The sequence below is a fragment of the Silurus meridionalis genome, chromosome 19 (assembly GCF_014805685.1).
Source record: "Silurus meridionalis isolate SWU-2019-XX chromosome 19, ASM1480568v1, whole genome shotgun sequence".
In the NCBI taxonomy this organism is placed as follows: domain Eukaryota; kingdom Metazoa; phylum Chordata; class Actinopteri; order Siluriformes; family Siluridae; genus Silurus; species Silurus meridionalis.
Genome location: NC_060902.1, coordinates 5,882,544 through 5,896,350, shown reverse-complemented (window position 1 = coordinate 5,896,350; position 13,807 = coordinate 5,882,544). Strand labels below are relative to the sequence as shown.

Genomic DNA, 13,807 nt, shown 5'->3' with positions numbered 1-13,807 from the left:
AATTGGGTTGATGCTTTTAAATGGCAAAAATCTACTTGTGCAAATATTATACCTGCTCTTCAGTCCTATTGCACATTTAATTGCAATGCCTGAAGTGATGTCGAGACCGCAGCAAATTACACCAGTGCTAGATTAATCTTTCTGCATAGATCCCACCCTGTATACAGGCAGAATTACATATTTATTAAGGGCAAATGCGCAAAACAGACGTTATTTGGCCCAGAAGACAAAATAAGTCACAATCATCTTGCAACATCTTGCAGTCTTTGAAATTCTGAACCTAGGCTAATTACGCAAAATGAGAAAATATCAGAAGAAATTTATTTTTTTGGAGAGTGTGCTTGGGGAAAAAGTTACTTTATCACTATTTGGAAAAGGTTGAGTCGAATAACTGACACTGAGACCTATTGTACTAAGTCTTTTTTGTGGTTTATCTAATTTAAAAATGTACACAGTGGGTTAAATTCGAAAACCTAACCTATAAACATGTATTATTTGCAAACTATGTATAAATAAAGCCATTGTGCCATCTGGTGCTGAGGAGAATATGGAGTGGCAGACCGAACTAATATAAAAAAAACCTTTTTGATTTTCTGTATACATACAGTGTGTTTCCAACACAAATTTGTATTCAGTGTCGCCTGCAGAACTTCATATAAGGTGCAAAAAATGCTGCACAAAACGAGTGAAATGAATGGTAGGAGTGAAATTTATTTTGACACGGTTCTATTTAGCAGTGTAAAAATACATTTTTAGATTATTGCTAAGAGTTTCTTGCATATTCTAGTTTGATATGAAGACAGAGCACAAGGTTAGCTATCACACAGCACTCTTGAAGCAAAGAGGGGTAAGGGCCTGAATGACAGCTTGGCACTGTTTGGACTTGAACCCTTGACCTCCTTATGAGTAGCCCTGAGCTGTAAATGTTGACACTCAGGAGCAGGAGTAATATTTAAACATTTTTGGAACCTACAACATTTTCATTAAAGCTGTTCATATCCCCCTTAATAAAGCCCCTGTGTCTGTTTAGTACAACTGTACGTATTTCCTACACATTGCATAGGTGGTTGCTTCTTCCATTGATAGGTTAATCTGGTTTAACACTGGCTTATGGTTTTCTAAATTACCCACAGTGCTGTTCAGCAACAGAAAGATTTATGCTTTGTTTAAGAAAACACTTGTTACTGACCTTTCTACATTTAAGCATTCACACAAACTCCACCTTCTGGAGTCAGGAATATAATGAACTGTAAGCTGTCTATAAAATCTATGTTAATGCTTCATTTATTGCTTGTGCTGATTCACTATTAATATTGCCAAAAATTACATGGAAGAGCAATTTGATTGAAATGTGCAGAAAGCCAATTAACATTTCAATAAGCAAAGTGTAAAGCAGTACTTAGAAAATTAAATATATGGAGAAGCTGAAAGCACATGCTTAAATTTCATTTATGTCATTAGTTTTTGTTTGTTTGGGGGGTTTTGTGCATCACTAAGGGATGTGCACTCCTCTCAAAACTTAACTACTCTTTTTTTCATTAGCCTTGATGCAAAACTTCATTGCATTTGGAAATTCTTATAAATATGACTTGACTGGTCAATGCTGAGGGAGAAAAGAAGCTGTTGCTTTTTTGTTTGTAGGAGTTCACAAAATCAGAAATCTAATAGCAATTTTTTTGGTTTGAGCTAATTTCTGGGTTTTTTTTTCACATATTACACGCTATCGAAACTGTGCTAGCAATGTCACATTCGCATGTGCCAAGTTCGTACTGCAATCACAAAAATACAGCAACCAAAAAAAAAAAAAATAGCACCAGAATCACTAAATACATCGTAAATATTTCACTATAAACTTATTTCAGTGTGGACTTTATTGTGATCCCTGTCTGCACATACAGTGCATTGCAAAAGTATTCATACCCCTTGAATAGTTCCACATTTTGTCATGTTATAACCACAAATTTAAATGTATTTTATTGGGATTTTATTTAATAGACCAACACTAAGTATCACATAATTGTGAAGTGGAAAGAAAAAGATACATAGTGTTAAAGATTTTTTACAAATAAATATATTTTTTCCTCTTACAGACATTTCAGGGAAGTAAAATGGTGGCTGTGACTTGCTAATCCACCTTCTTTAAAAACTCTCTCCTTTTTTTTGTCTTTCTTGGCAGGGTGATCTGCCATTTTAGTAACCTATACAGAAGCATTTGAAGAAGATTTGGTGTTTGCAAATTACTATAATGTCTTAATAATGAATACATTTTATTATAAAATATCTTCTTTAATGAAATAACCTTTAGACACGCCATCTCTTTCTCTCTACTGAGCTGTTTACAAGGTCTTGCACTCCACAGTCACACAGGTGGAGTGTCTACTCCATAAACAAAGAATTTTATTTAATTTCCTGCTGTACATGCCAGGTGTCCCGGTTCAAAAACATGAGTAATTATATTTTAACCTGTCCTCCCTGCTGTCTGTGTCAAATTGACTGACAAGCTACTTTTTTTTTGTTTTTTTCTCTTGTATTTTAAACTACTTGGCTCTTCCCTGCAGTGCCTTTTGCATAGTACAAACAGCACCCTGTTACACTGCATATGTACAAAGCTACATTGCATTAAATATCCAGAAAAGATTTCTTGATTTCGTTCAAGATTTTCTGGTAAAAAAAAAAAAAAAAAAAGCACTCTAGTATTGGTTCTGGCTATGTCTCAGTCTTAGACATATAAAGTGTATCCAGAATGTATTTACATCCCTTTTTTTATACATATTATATTTTGACGTGTGTGTGTGTGTGTGTGTGTGTGTGTGTGTGTGTGTGTGTGTGTGTGTGTGTGTGTATAAAAATGTTTTTGGAAAATGTTTACAAGTAAAACACTTGTAACCTATAAAGAAAGTTCCCATATTATAAGTCAGTGTGGGGCACATTGAATGGTTCCTCACCTTTTAAATAGTATTTAGTTTATTTACACCATGGGAAAATAGTCACACCAATTGTTTGCTTACTCATACCTAATTTGCATTGAAATCTTTTTTTGTTCACTTTGGATCCCATCCTGGCTCCCCACACTGGGCACAAGCCAGGAGATTAAACCTATTCTTTTAAACCTAGAGACAATTTAGCATAGCCAAGCTCACTATCTATTGTAAGGAAACTGGAGAACCTGAAACGAAACCCATATGAACATGGGGAGAACGCGTGAAATGCAGATGTCAGGATGGAACCAGCAGTGCTATCCACTGCACCACCAAGCCAGCCAGAATTGAGATTATCTCAGTTCACATGCTGCACTGTTGCTTTGTTGTTTGAGACAGTTGCTCAAATCATAGCTGTTTGTCACACGCTTACAAAAATGATCAGTCGCTACCATAAAAGCGTTCCGTCTAGCATAACAACAAGCCTGAACTCTCATATACTATATCACGCAATAACAGGCAATAACAACGATCTGCATTCGGTTGTTTTATATAGAAGTCAAACAGCCTCTTTCTGGTGGAGTCGATGGTTCTTGGAGATTGAACTGAATTACATAAAAATATTGAGTGATAGCATCGAAAGTCTGTCTACATATTTCACAAGTCATATGAAGCAGACTGATTCAAACATGAAACCAGCAATAAGGAGACCAAAAGTGGAAGTACAATTCTACAGTCAACAGTGAAAGTACAATAGACGTAGGGCTGAATCGATTCCTCAAGTATCTCGAGTAATTCGAATACAAAAAAGCATCAAGGCAAATTATTTCATTTAGTTCATTTAACTGCACAGGGTGCACTGTGTTTCCTCATGGACCATTATTACTGACGCACCACTCGCTAAACTCTGAACCGCTCTGGGGTCTTATTTATAAAATTGCCGTATTCACAAAACAGGGCTTTTTTTTTATAATACACAACCTTTGTGTGAAAAGTGCCGTTCGCACGTTTTCAGTCTCGTTTTGTGCGTACACCACGTTTATAAATGAAACGCCTAGACAAGGAAAACACAGAAGATGTTGCAGAATAAAAAGCAGAGGAACAAAGAGAAAACAGTGAGGGTCAAGAAGAAGATTCAGGCCAAAAGACACAACAGAAAGTCTACAAAGTTTGGGATCATTTTAAACTAATACATAAAGAAAACCCCATACCGTGTGCTTCCACTTTTTTATTTATTTTTTTTCTTAAGTAATTTGAAATTGAATTAAATGCACTATATTGGTTTACCTTTTACAGATTGCAATTTCAGCAATAAACATGGTTTTGTTTTGGGGTGTTTTTTAAAAGGAAACAAATTACGTGTTCATTTTAAGAGACCCGTCTTATATCTTGTCAATTTACTATTGCTTTTTTAATAAAGGAAAAGTACTTCTTATCCGATTGTTTAATTAATCAATGGACTAATCGGTAGAATACTCGATGGCTAAAATAATCGATGGCTGAAGCCCTAAACAGATGTAAGCCTAAAGACCATTTTCTTACCACTGGTTAGTTTTATAAGATCTGGATTTTTTAGCTTTGTTGCTTTCAATGTAATAGGGATAGTAGAATATTGTAGTTTAAAGGAAGGAATAACTGATTAACAAAAATGTGTGTATTTTATCCATTCCTGACTTGGTTGTATTATGAAGAAAGTGTTCTCAAGACCTGTATCAAGAAATCAGCCCTGCCAGTAAAATAATGTATTTCATATTTTCAGTGGTATGGAAATTGTCAGATTAGATTTTGGTTATCAGATTTTTTTTCTTTAAGCTTTTCTTATAGGGTTTGAAGACATTTTTCCAATTTACTGGGTATGGTTTAGATGTGTGAACAATACAGTGGTGTTGGTCTGAATTGACGGTTGGTGGGGTTTAGGAAATGTGGGTTGTGTAATATGGGAGTGTATATGGTTGGTAAAATTGAAGGGTTTATGATCTTGAAACATTTCTAACAAGCTGTCAGAGTTGCAGCTCTGATCAAGCTTTTGAAACCAGGCTGGTGTTTGAGCTACTGTTTGTTCTGCTTCGAGACACTCGTCTGTGTGATCTGCGGGACTGGGCTTTGTCTATTTGATTATACCGACGTTAGCTTGCATGGAAATATTGTTAAGGTTTAGATTTTTTAGGGATTCTGGGACTTTTTAGGATATTTGTGTAAGGTAGTTAAATTGATTTTAAATGGTTGATTCTAAGATAAGACAAATTCTAAGATTATATATGTGTTTTAGATCAGACAAGTAAAGTTGATCGTGGGTCTTTGGTAAAAAGTCTTTTATTTTTAGCAGTATTTTGGTAGCTTTATTTTATTAAAAAAATTCTGCCAGTGAGACAGAAGGGAAGGGAAGAAAAGGTTGAGCCAACATCGGAGATCTCCCACTCATCGTGAACCCTGACACCCTAGTACCATAAGCACCTACTAAAATAGCTAAAATAGCTTTCCAGCTGTCATAGCTATACAAAGTCAACTTTAATCTATTACTCAGAAATATAAAGTTGACTTAGTGTAGTTCTCACCGCTGGGAAAATAGTATAATGCCCAAATATGTCGTTTTTGCTTATGGGTATCGGAAGAGTTTGGACTGTGGTGTCATGATGAGTGAATGTGGATTCCGTCCTGTTTATGAAATAACAAGATATCTTGAATATTTTTAGTTTTGTCCGGACAGCATTTTATATTGTTGATGCCTCTTATGCAAAGTTGTTTCAAGGCATGGTGCATCTGCTTGCCTGCCATGAGCATTAGGGAAATGCATATAGAATTACTCTAGTTTCTGACCAAGTGACAACAAGATTTGTATGCGCTTTTTGAACATCACATTTTACTTTTAGTATCCATTTGCTGTTATTATATCCTTCAATATTCTGAGATGCCACAAAATTTTCCACAACATTTTTTAAAGTAGTTGTGGATTAAAGCAAAGAGAATATTTATTTCTGCCACATTCAAAGACATCCTTTAAAATTGTGTTCCTCTCTCTTTGTGGCAACCTTTTGGGAAATAACTTGTATGGCTGGAAAAGTCAAGTATCCCAATACTTTTGTCCATATAGTGTAGATTAAATTAGATTAGATTAGACTAGATTAGATTAGATTAGATTAGATTAGACTCAACTTTATTGTCATTGTGCAAAGTACAAGTAGAGGGTCAATGAAATGGAGTTAGCGTCTTACCAGAAGTGCAAAAAGCAATGTATATAAATAAACCTAATATAAATATATAACTTTACAAATATACAGTCAATGTATTGTAGTATGGAGATGCAAATGTGCAATATATAATAAGAAATCACGGAGGGGTCTGAAATTGTCATCGTAGGTGCATGTACACTGTGAGAGACTGTAATACAGTATTACAGCTGGGTGATGTGCTATTTCTAATGAACAAATGCAATGTAAAATGGGGGGCGCTTTTTGCACTTTTCTCATAGTGCAACACAGAAAACAGACAGAGGGTTAAAGCAAAAAAAAAAATGTAGGTGTTATATCTAGGTATAGGAGAAATTTGGTAGGCTGCTTTAAAACATTTTTAATTCTGAATAAATCCAGTTTAATTCATTTTATATTCATATATTTTAGATTACTATAAGTACATCCCTATATGAGGATTTAGTATGCAGTGTGAAATACAGCTTAGATGCTGCACTGTGCTGTTTATTTTCTTTTTTTTTTTCTGGTTTCTGTAAGCCTATCTTCAGGCGCAGGACACACACTTCCTTATAAACACACATACACAACCTCCATATCGCCTGAAGCAAAGTCTCTTTTCAAATCCTGTACAGCGGTACTTGGCTTTAAAACAAGCTTTCTAAATGCTTCTGAAAACAGATTTAACACTAGACACGTTTGGTTTCCTCATTTGGCAGATGCTTTCACTCAAAGAGACTAACATTTGTGGCAGAATTCAATTCAGGTACTTCGCTTAGTTTTTGAGGGCCATTCTCCAGAGTATCAACATTAACTCTAGCAGTCCTGGGATTTTAACTCACAACCTGCACTACCAAGCCACTACTGCACGTTTGCCATAAATAAAGTCATTGCTATGCAGGAATGGATAAAAACACTACATCTTCTGAATAAGACTCCCTCCAAGGAGCTGTCAGTTGTGGGTTGTATTTTTTTATGATTTTTTTTTCTTATCCCCCCTCCCAATCGGATGAGAAAACCATCATGGGGATTTTAGTAATTAGATTGGGCTGTAAACAGTCATGATATGAGAATTGATGGATCTGCATGCTAATGTATTAGTGCAAGAGTGCTTTTGAGAAGCAGTCAGGAGCACAGGACACAAAGGTTGCGGATTGTGTGTGTTTAAGTGTGTGCATGGGGGTGTTGGTGTGGGTTTTGTTATGAGCTTTTGGAAAGAAAGTGTTTTTTTTGGCCTAAAAGAACATGCTGCAGTGTTTCTTAAAAAAATATATTAATAAAAGAGCCAAAAAGTTTCTTACTACTGAGTAGTAAGTAGTTACTAAGGTTAATATAGTCTGAATGAGGTCTCTGCATGTTAGTATGTAACATAAAATGGTTTTAATATCTTTTTCTTCAATAGAATTGTCTTCTCTTTAATGATTATGCATGAATGAATTAATTCTTTCTTTTCTACCTTTCTTCTTGCAGTTGACCTACCTGCCCTCTCCATGGGGTGACTGCAGGTCCGAGCCTATTGACTCAGACTTCTTCACCACCTACAGCATCACAGCGTGCCGCATCGACTGTGAGACGCGCTACCTGGTTGAGAACTGTAACTGTCGCATGGTGCACATGCCCGGTGAGGACTTTTTACCATGTATTGTTGCTCACATCATTAGTTTGTTGCAGCATTAGCTTTGTTTACATGCAGCCTAATGGTATGTTAATAATTCAGCATAAATTGTCTCATCCAATCCGATTTGTATTTCTATCCACTTGGAGAATCTTTGGATCTTTGCATTTGCATCAGATCCAATATAAAAATGGTCCGGTGAGGATATAGTGTGGAAAAGAATTTCAGCTTTATGTAAAAAAAAATAGCGAACCATATTACGTACTCTTTTTTAACACTCTGATGTTTCAAAGCAGAGACAGTCAGTTTTGTAAGGGCACGTAAAGGATTTTTTGCAAGATTGAGGTATTTTTATTTATTTTAAACCGAGGATTTAATATGTAAAGCACATATCACAAAGATACGAGACAAAGTTTGTTAGACTGCACCAGCAGAAGATTTAACTCGTGTTTTTTCTATTTCTGAGCTACAGTATGAATTTTGCACATAGAACGAAAAGGCCCCTTCTGATTTTAAAATCCACCTATTCAACATGACAGACAATTCCAGCTCAGTATTGGAGCATGAAGGCCTATTTAGTTTCTCACTCAGCCTTGACTAGGACTTGGTTGCTATGACTACGTGCCAGTGGGGTTTAATTATGAAAGTTGTTATGAGAATGGGCTTCACTTATCGTAGAGACCTCTGGAACTGACAGAAAGACAGAAAGCTTGTTTATGAGATACATGACCTTGGTGTCTATGTGGTATGTTTTTTTGTTTGTTTGTTTGTTTTTTGCCTGCGGGTAGACGCTGAAAGTTTGAGAAGATAGTTTGTACATGGTGGAGAAAGATCTTGAGGGCGATATAAGAAGTGCTGAGAAAGTACTAGCTTTCTTTCTGCTTCTGGCTTAAACCTTGATCATGGGTACATTTAAAAGAAAATCAGAAATCACAAAGTTTTTGCATTTTTAGTCTGGAAATCAAGGCTACATTCATAGAAACCGAATCCTATTTAGAAAACGTTTTGGAACGGCAGAAATCAACAAAATCAACACAACCATTTGGGGTATATTTTTTCCCCCATTTTTTCCCCAAGTGGGTTACCTACCAGGTTCTGCCCACCAGTCAGCTCTCCCATATCAGCAGCTACCAACTGGGCAGTGTAAAGGCCAACACAGAGTCTTCATATAAGACACATGTATAAGCACACAGGCACCAAATATGTCTGTCTGTTCATTGCTGCAACAGAATGGCACAAACATAGTACTTTAGTATAGACAAAAGCATTAACGTACTCAGGGCAAATTGCCAGGCTGGTTTGGATTTGGACGGGTTCAAGTTTGATGAATTCAGGTGCATTTAAAGCTGTTACTCTGCTTTGTTAATGGCTCAGGGAGTTTGGATGCCACTGAGCATTTGGCTCCTGGACACACCATGCTCTGGTTGATCATTTCTCAAGACCTTTCTCATTAGTGCGATGTGTGAGCGGCAAAACAATGAGCAATGAGAGCGGTAATGGCGTGCGGTAATCTGTTGTATTTTGGATGTACTTGTTGTTCTCAATCCCTTTCTCTCTCTGGCTTGCATTTGCAGCGGGTAAGGTAAGGCATTAATGAAATCAATTAAATGATGAGATCAGATTTGAAGGAGAACTCAGAGGCAGATAAGGACAGCGTGATTGACAAAGACATGGTTTAATTTAAGAACTACCTGCTACTGCGTCGCTCGCGACATATTATCTGCTTTCAGCGAGAGAACATAATGTTCTCTTTATACTCCTTTCATTTTGGTTTTACATCTCCCTCGTTTCTTTGTACTTAATTGACCGGTTTGCTTGATTTGAGATTCAGATTAGCTCTCAGCTTTGGTCCTGGTGTTTATGCGTTTTTTTATTGCCTATGTGATATGGTGTATCTCACCTGTCCTATTTTTCTTTCTTTTTCTTTCTTTCTTGCTCACATGCTTGTGCCTTCTTTCTTTCTAGGAGACGCTCCATACTGCACACCGGAACAGTATAAAGAGTGTGCGGATCCGGCTTTGGGTGAGTAAAAGCAGAGAGGAACCATAATAGATTTCTATAGGCAAGAAAAAAGGATATGCCTAAAGAATATTGTGTTGTATAAATGGCTGTATTTAAAGCAACACTCCACTACGAAACAATTACATATTACATCTTTATAATTCACTCATCAAATCCACTTTTTCTATTGGTTTCACAAAATGCCATTTAACCGCCTGCTGATAATGGGATTTAACCCATTGCTTCATCTCTACCTAAAGAGAGCGATGCAGCGGCTTTTCTCCACTTCCTTAACTGTTCACTCTGTTCAGCTTCAACTATTATTCAAATCACCATCATTGTGCTTGTTATCTTGCCTATTGCCTCAAGGCTTTAGTTGTTACTCCATACAACTGATTTGTATAGAAATCTTTTTTATTTTTTATTTTCATTTCTTTACTTTAACCCAGTGTTCGCTGTCTCCTCTATTCCACTTCTGGATTTCTCATTAATATGAACAGTGGTGTGAAAAAAGGTGCTGTTCTTCTTTTTTTTTCAGAAGCTAAAAGTAAAACCTGATCATTATCTCTGGAGAAAAAAAGATGGTGTGATTTTTTTTCCCTCCTGTTAAATGCCACTGTATCAGCACTCGCAATCTAGTGTGTCTCTGTGTGACATTACAAATATGCAATATATTTCAGGGTGGTGCTTCACTTCTTATTACAGTTAGGAACAAGAGGATTTAAGATCATCAGGGTTTTTTTCTTTCTGCTATCTAGGTAGGTACAAACAAGTGAGCAAATCTTTTAGTTTCACAAGCTGAACAGAAGTCCTGATGTATTCTATTAATCACCAGAATAATTCGGATGTGTCCGTGGAACGAGCCGATAGAGTTAGACCATCTCACTTGGAAAAAACTTTGTGGCTTATAAATGTCCAAGATGTATTACTGACTTTGAACAAACAAAGTTTTCCAACCAATAACCCATTACTGCTTGTTATGCAGCCATGCATGTTTATACCCCTAGGTGGGAATAAGATGAAGCTTTTATTAATCATAAAAGCAAACAATCAAAAAATGATTTCTTCCTGATTTATCCTTACTTGTTCTATTGATGAGTTTGTTCCCAGGCCTTAGACCCACTGCGTCAGATGTGTCAAAGAACTAAATAATGAGTAATCTTCAAACAATTCTTATAAAATAATGTTTAAAATTGTTCACACATTTACATTTTGTGTGCATTTATCAGTGAATCTCCATATTTCTTTTCATGCTTTTCCCCCCAAACATTTATTTCACTGCAGCAAAAGTTGAACAGCTAATGTTGGCACAGGAGCTCTCAGCAATGTACATGTTTCATTCTTGCTCATTGTCAAACAACGGGTTGATTTAAAGTCTATTAACAGCTTAATATTTGCCATTTTGTACTTGAGACTACTATATAAAGTTAATTCATGTACCGGGTGTGTGCTTGGTAACTGTAGCCTGTTTAACATCGGTTTCAACTGTGTAATCAGAGATTATTGTGGACATGTTGAATTGTCTTTGGTAGATATTTGAGTGCTACATTTGAAGTCCTTATCCTTTAAGATTGTTGTGGGGGTCAGCTAAATAATATATTGTATCCACATGTCCAAAGTTTCTATCCAATTCAAAACTTCTTCTTTGAGTGCCAAGGAATGTACTGACCTGAATGTACAGAATTTTGTGCAAAAGGTAGAAAGAAAAAAAAGACAAAAAGTGAAATTAGCCCATTTAGACTGTAACTGCCAGATGTGCCAGGCACCTTACTCTCTCTGAGCACAACTACTTGTTATGGATAGCTGAGCCCAAGGAAGTGATGGAGCTTAATTTATGATTTCTCTTTTCATTTCCTTCATCTGCGCTTCCTCCATCAATCCCCGTAGCTCTTCTTATTGCCCCCCACTACATTACGCACTTCACTTTCCACATTGTTTAATTTTTTTTTTCCTGCTGTGATCAACTTGTCTAATGGCTCCTTATTCTCCTCCCTTGTCCTTCCCTGTTCTTGCTAGATTTCCTGGTGGAGAGAGACAATGATTACTGTGTTTGTGATACACCCTGCAACATGACACGCTACGGCAAAGAACTGTCGTTCGTCAAGATCCCCAGCAAGGCCTCAGCCAAATACCTGGCCAAGAAGTACAACAAGACAGAGCAGTACATTTCGTAAGTGTCTGTGAAACGACTTACATTTTCTTGTTTCAGTTTATTTAGTCTGGGAGATGTTTTCCAAGTACATGTGCCCTATTCCCCTTTAACCAAAACTAATTTTCACAGTGTTATCTAGTTCAGTTTTAATGTAGCTCTTTGGTCATCAAAATGAATTTTGGGGACTCGAAGAGGTCACAAAAAAGGAAAACAAACATTTGACGATGCCAAAAGATAAACTCCAGAGAGAAATAGTTGTGAAAGGAAGGAGAAAGACAGTGAACAATGACTTTCTTGGTAGGCTACTGTTTAGATACAAGCCGTTGTAACGCGTTGAGTCTGGGTCATGGGATAGCTTGCTAACAACAGAAATCATAGAAGCACAGACAGGTTTCCAAAACTCGTGCTTTTTTATTTTTCTTGGCAACAGCGTTACGGGTTAGTCAAAGTAACTTAGAAATAAGCATCAGATAATAGTAAGGACATATTCCTCGGTCTTGCACACATGCAGTAATAGCGGAAAAATGTGGCAGCAGGCTATTCCCAAAATACAGCTATGCTCCTAAAGGAGCCACAACATATTTCACCCATTACACCATGTTACAGACACTGTCTTTCGTTAAAGCCTGTGTAAAGTTCATTAGTTTCAGTGTAGACACCTGCAGCTTAAAGACAGGTACGGCTTTTTTATGTTTAAAATAAAAATATTTGTCAAATTCATTGGGTGTGGCTTATATATGGGTGCACTTAATAGTCCGGAAATTACGGTAAACAACAAACCCTGTACTAGTCAGTTCTTCCGTAATCTGTTACCACAAATTTGGGGGCACACAATTGTATAGAATGTCTCTGTATATGTTAGCATTAAAGTTTCCCCTCCACTTGAACCAGGAGACCAAAACCTGTTCCAGCCTGACAATGCCTCTGTGCACAATGCAAGCTTCATAAATATATCATTTACATGGGATGGAGTGGAAGATCTTGAGTGGCCTGCTATAGTGCTTTGACCTCAACCCTATTAAACACCCTTTGGTGCTTGGTGATGAATTGGAACGCTGACTGCTCCCCAGGCCTCCATACCTTGCATCATTATATGACTTTACTAACACTCTTGTGGCTAAATGAGCACAAATCTCAAAAAGCACACTCCAAAATCGAGTTGAACTTCTTCCCCGCAGAGTGGAGGTTATTTTAAGAATAAAACAGAAATAAATGTTTGGGATGTTTAAAAAGCACATAGAATCTTATGATCAGGTGTCTACTAACATTTGTTTAAATAGTGTATTATAGATGACAGAGAGTTTCATACATACATTTTGAAATTATATATTTAAATGTAATGCCAATTATATGTCAATAAGTCAAGCATCTCAATACATTCTGCATAAATGTCTACCAAAGAAAGCAACACATGACTCAAATCACAATTCATTAGAAAAGAAAAAAATTTGAAAAAGCACGAGTAATCATTTTTTTTATAATAATAATAATAATAATAATAATAATAATAATAATAATAATAATAACAATAGTAAAATTCAACTGATAATTTAAATTCAGTGGCGAGAATTCAATCCTAATCTCCGGTGAAATTTACGCAATTGGCTCTTAGTGAAGCGCTGTGTGTTCCCCAGATCGGGATAAAACTGTACTCAGTGAGCATTAGAAATTGCATTAATCACGTATCATTTGCACTAAATTTCCTGTGTGGCATAAAGGTGATTTATGGAGGCAATTTATTGAAAACTACTTTCTAAATAAACAAGCACAAATAAAGGCCTTGAAAGGTCTCATACTGAAGGCTTTATACTGACAGTACCATCCAAGATTTGTAAATAAATTATTAAGGAAAAATAAACTACTTATCAGGCAGTTAAGAACCTGAAAGCAAGGTGGATGAAAAATAGCTTCATAAATAGAGAAAAGGCAGATTGTC

The 13,807-nt window shown here is 36.4% G+C and overlaps 1 protein-coding gene across 3 annotated transcripts in view; it reads left to right on the top strand.

Moving 5' to 3' along the window:
• The window catches only part of asic1b (acid-sensing (proton-gated) ion channel 1b), a 355,295-nt gene that overhangs the window by 321,239 nt on the left and 20,249 nt on the right, over positions 1-13,807 (top strand). For all 3 annotated transcript variants that reach the window (XM_046875193.1, XM_046875191.1, XM_046875192.1), the window contains 3 exons: positions 7,574-7,724; positions 9,684-9,740; positions 11,736-11,889. In XM_046875193.1, the coding sequence (XP_046731149.1) occupies positions 7,574-7,724; positions 9,684-9,740; positions 11,736-11,889 (362 nt within the window). The remainder of the gene's footprint in view (positions 1-7,573; positions 7,725-9,683; positions 9,741-11,735; positions 11,890-13,807) is intronic.